The sequence below is a fragment of the Chionomys nivalis genome, chromosome 24 (genome assembly GCF_950005125.1).
Source record: "Chionomys nivalis chromosome 24, mChiNiv1.1, whole genome shotgun sequence".
Lineage (NCBI taxonomy): Eukaryota > Metazoa > Chordata > Mammalia > Rodentia > Cricetidae > Chionomys > Chionomys nivalis.
In genome coordinates this window covers 26,567,387-26,572,800 of record NC_080109.1, presented here as the reverse complement: position 1 = coordinate 26,572,800, position 5,414 = coordinate 26,567,387, and the positions used below count along the sequence as shown (strand labels likewise).

The window sequence follows — 5,414 nt, the reverse complement described above, 5'->3', positions numbered from 1 at the left end:
ATTTGAAATTTATATTTATTTTTAACATAGTAAATCCTACAACTGTTAATATTACTTTATTGGTTGATCTTATACTAGAAGAAAATCAAGAACACATTTCATAATTCATAGGAAATCCTACCAATATTATATTTACAGTTTTTTTTTATTTACAGTTTTCTTAAAGTTGTCTTAATATTTTAATTCATAAGAACAATAAGCAACAGCTAATAATTAGATGGCATTAGTAATATAATCATTGGTACTTTAGAAGTTCTATTGTACATGATTACAACATCTAACCCACAAAGTTGTCTTGTCAACCTATACACCAATATCATCCCAGAAGAACCAGAGACTGGGAGGCATGCTTCTATCAGGCTGTGTATATGAACAGTATAATTACTGAGTAATATAAGTTAAATATAACTAAGCATGCAGCTTGTATGTGAGTACCTTTCCAAGGTATGATTAAAAGTAAAGAAGGTCACATTCAAAGCCAGCTAGCTTGATCAGCACTCCAACTTGAATAGAATAAGAACAAGAAGCCTAAAGTGCCATCTACTTAGATGTATAGAAATCTGACCTGCATTACCAGTTATGATATTAAATCGTTGAATTTTTTAAGTTCATTTGTGTTTTTTCTATGCATAAAGATGAAATTTGAGTGCTTGGAAGATAGCCTTTATATGTTGGTACAACACTTGCCGAGTACCTGAGTTTGATTATGAGCAACAATATCAAGTGGATCACAATCTTCTGTGACTCCACCTCCAAGAGTATCCAGTGCCTCTGGCCTCCTTGGGCAGTTACACTCATGTGTTTATACACAGACACATTTACAAATGTGTAATTAAAAACAGTAAAACTAATTTTTAAGCATAAAATCATGCTCTATTACTCCTTATGAATAACCAATGACAAAATTAATTGAAAATTGCTTCATTGTAAATACAATTAATTTGAAGGATAGTCTATATTTATTTGAAAGAACTTTATCAGGAACCATTATTTTGTAAATTATTAGTTTACAAATAATTATTAGTTTACAAGTAAATAATTATTTAATTATTAGTTTTCTTTCCTATCTATAGGATGCTGTTCAGTAACGGTTTATGTTGGATGATTTATCATATTCTGACACTAAACACATTCAAGCACAGTAGGTTTAATTCATTGCCTGTCCTGGACCATGTCTCATAATTTAATTTGTATTGGCCTATCCATAAATTTGAAGATAAATTTGTGCATAAAATTGTTTTTTTCTGCATATTATCAATTCATCTTTATTTCTGAATACCACAAATTCCAATCAGGATACTTTAAAAATATTTTTTTGCATACATTTAACAAACCCAACAGAAAACAGGTATCCAGTTTACCTGCATTGTAACTATGAAGTTTTAACTGAAGAACCAATAAACATATTTAAATGCAATGGTACTGGTGAGAACAGAAACCTTCGAGATGTTATTCCGATGGCATCGTACTGCTATGCACTACTCCTGACCCTGAAGCACAGGCAGATAGAGACACAGGGCTTCCCTAAAAAGCAAGTGGAAAGAATCCCATCTCATCATCATCACTTCTCAGGGCAAAGCTGCTGTCTGTGGACTGAGACCCATCTCCCTTCACATTCCTCACAGTCCCTCTCTCATCAGAATCACCAAACAATTTCTCATTAAGACCTTCTCCCTCCTCAAAAAACTCACCGGAAGCATCTTCAAATATCTTGTCATCGGCATTTACATTCGTATCTTCTTCCTCTTCCTTTTCATCAGAGTCATCGAAGAACTTCTCATCTGCGTCTTCTTCTTCCTCTTTGTCATCAGCATCTCCACACTCCTTTTCATCTGCTTCTACCTTGTCATTATCCTCATCAGACTCTTCCTCACAAACCCTTTCATATACAACTGCCTCCTTCTTTTCAGCCAAGACGTCATCAAACTCTCTCTCAGAGCTTTCTTCAAATTCTGATTTGTCACTGTCATTGTCTTCTGATCCATTCTCAATGTGTTCAGGGGACTCCTTGTCAGAGGCATCCTGCTCACAAGCTTTTTTAACACCATTTTCTTCTAAGTCTTCATCAAAGCCATCTTCAGACTGCTTCTCTAAGCAGTCTTCCTCAGATGCTGAGTCATCATCTTCTGACTCTTTCTTGAGGCTGTCTGCCTCTGACTTTCTGCTGTGGTCACTGTCTTCAGACCCTTTGGCAAGTCCATTCTTTTCATAATTATCTTTGCCTCTCTTCTTAGATTCTCTTTCAGGACCATGCTCTTGAGACTCATTTTTAGGATTACCTTCTTCAAGCTCGCTCTCAGGGAGGGCTTCTTCACTCTCTCTCTTGGCGCAGCCCTCTTCACACTCTCTCTCAGGATCATCTTCATCAGACCCACCTTCTTTAGCATCCTTTTCAAAAGCATTTCCTTCAATTTTTCCTCCATCTTCTGCCTTTTTAAACTTATTTTCATCGACAGTTTCTCCAAATGCCATTCCAGTTATAGCTTCCCGAGCACCTGTGTTAGACATGCTCAGATGCTCTGGAAAATGCCTTCTTCTGGAAGGTCCTGCTTTTTCTGAAGCACTGATGGAATCCATGCGCTGGAGGCCTCTGTTGGCCTCAGGGGCATTGAGGAATGCCTCCCAGCCTCTCAGCCTTTCCTCTCTTTCTCTTGACGTCTCCTCTACCTGGTAATCTGTAGTCCCATCCCAGGCTTGAGCAGTGATTTGACGGCCACCAAACCACCTTCCATCAAGAGTCTGAATGCAATAATCAGCCTCCTCTGGGTCCTTGAAGGACACAGAGGCCACACCATCTGGGTGCCTATCAAACAGAAGGAGCTTCCTAATCTGTCCAAACTTGGAACATTCTGCTCGAAGGTCTTCTCTGATCTCATTCAGCACCAATGGATCATCCTCAAAATCTGTGGGGTGAAACATATTTTTGATGATGACAACTCGCTCATGTCGCATCCGGGATGGTCCAGCCCTCCTCTCAGGTCTCCAGTCCAACTGCTTCTGTTGCTGAGACAGTTTCTTCTTGTAGTCTTTACACTTCTTCTTCTTCTTTGAGGCATCATACTCGCCCTTCAGCTGGAACTCTGCCACCTCGACATGCAACTTGTAGCCTCTAATTTCATCTTCATCCAAAAGCTTCAGTGCAAGCTCCACAGATTCTCTCTTTAGATAGCAGCAAAGCCCATCTCCTTTAAGATTTCCTTGATTATCTTTGTAAAGCTTGACCTTAAATTCTTCTGTCTGAGGATCTCTCATAATAATGCCAAATTTGGACATAAGCTGTATGAATTCATCCACTGTGATGTCTGGAGGCAGACCTGACACATATACATTTGTATTTCTGTCTTCTTCAACATGGAACCATCCTGAATCGGCCTTTCTCTTTTCTCCCCTCTTTTTGGAGTCAGTGGCTTCTGGGATTTCTCTTTGCGGTTCTTCTACCGTCTTCATGTTGGTGTCTTGGACATTTGCGGTAGAACTAGATGCACCGTTACTAGAAAAGCCGTAATTAGCCTGATATGTAGCAATGAAATCTTCGGTGACCTTAGGAAACCAAGCCTTCTTATCAAGGTCCCACTCATAGGGAGTATCATCGGGCAGTTGTCCCAAAGAATCGGTTTCTCCAGAAGGGTCATTCTGGGTGTCACCGCCCTTGGGGTCTCCATACAATTCGTGCATTCTCAACTGCTCATCAAACTCGTCGTTCCCACTTAAGTTCTTGCCACTCATGTTTCTGACCTGGTCCCAGGGACACTGCTCAGAGAGGCGAAGAGGCCAAGACAAGACGACTCCGGCGGGCTCCACGGGACCTGGACGCCAAGGTTCTGCCAGGGCGAAGCGGAAGCACGTAGGCATGACGTCACCGCGCAGGCACCAGCTCCGGAAGCCCCAGCCTCCTCCTCCCCCACAACAGGAAATTATTTGAGAACAAGTCCCCCCTCCCTCAGGCTGATGGCAACGCATTGTCAGCGCATGGCAACGTGGCGAGTCCATAAAATTGTTTTCAATAAATAAATGGAGCTTAATTTGTATCTATCCCAGTTTTTCGGGGATTCCAAAACAAAAGAAAAAACTGGTAACAATAAAATTCAGAGGAATTGTGTTTAGTAGGTTCCATTCTTATTTTAACAAGACAAATATTTATTGGGAAATAGTATACTAACATTTATGTCTCCAGTCTTAACTTCCAATGATTATCAAGATATAATCACAAATTCTTTCCAATGATACTTAAAGTGTAATGTCTCGTGAAAAGAGAATTTAAATTAATAAAGGTGTCTGAGAGTGTTTGTCCATGGAAAATGAAAGCAATTATTTTCTGTAAAAGGAAAAGTATGCTTAACCTTGATATTACAGCTATATCTAGGTAATATATTTTATTAATAACGTTAAAAATTATATCTCTAAGTATAAAGAGTTTGACACTAAAATGTTTTCTTTTTATAGCTGTGACATTTACAACTCCTACACCTCAAAGTCATGGAATTGATCTTAATCAATTGCCTATTTTATAAACAGGAATGTGGAAATTTAAGATGAAGGTTCTTATTTGAAAGATGAATTATCTTGTAACAACATATTTATATAATAATTTAAAAATATTTATTTAATGTCTGTATGACAGAATTAAAGAAGGGTGTTAGAGATAATGTATAGACAAAATAAATAACTTCTTTGTCATCATGGAGCTTTACTCAAACTGATGATAAGTGATGCTTACTAATTAAACACATAGTAATATTATTACAAAATGTTAGCTATCTGGGATATATGAAGAGGGAGTTGGTAAAAACCTGTCAATATGTGACTTAATCTAGCCAATAAGACCATAGAAATCTTTAAAGAATCAGTTAGCTATGAACTGAGATTCAAAACGAAGAAAGAGGAGATGAAGATATTAATGAATTGTTGATTCTACTGTGCACTGTTTCTGCAAATTTTGGCGTATTGAACTTAGGAAATTAATCATAAGCACTGATGCATACTTAAAAGGCATTCTCTCCCTTCCTTTTTTATTATCCATCCATCAAAAGACATTGAAAATTGATAATTGTGTCAAATACTGACAAGGACACAGAGAAGCTCAATACCTAACACATTGCTATTTGAAATGAAATGTTGAGTGATCCATCCAGCCTAGAAAAATTGATCTAGTTCAATCTAAGTTGCATGAAACAGAATTTTCAGGAAGCTAAATGTTCACACTGGCTTTTTTTGTAATACCTCCAAATTCAAAACAGTACAGATGTCATTAAACAGGTGAAAGGTTAAAAACTTATAATTTGTGATATATATATATATATATATCAAGATGGAACAACTATTTAAAATAGGAATTTGACTAGAACTCAAGAAATTTATGTGAGTAAAAACAAAATAAATATTGGCTTTAAAAGCAGTATTCCTGTCTTCAAATT

General features: G+C 37.5%; 1 protein-coding gene across 1 annotated transcript; it reads right to left on the bottom strand.

Annotated features, from left to right (window-relative positions):
- Positions 1-1,524: 1,524 nt before the first annotated feature.
- On the bottom strand, positions 1,525-3,726 carry LOC130865765 (HIV Tat-specific factor 1 homolog). The gene has a single exon (XM_057756732.1). The coding sequence runs from the start codon at positions 3,724-3,726 to the stop codon at positions 1,525-1,527; it is 2,202 nt and encodes a 733-aa protein (XP_057612715.1).
- Positions 3,727-5,414: the final 1,688 nt, after the last annotated feature.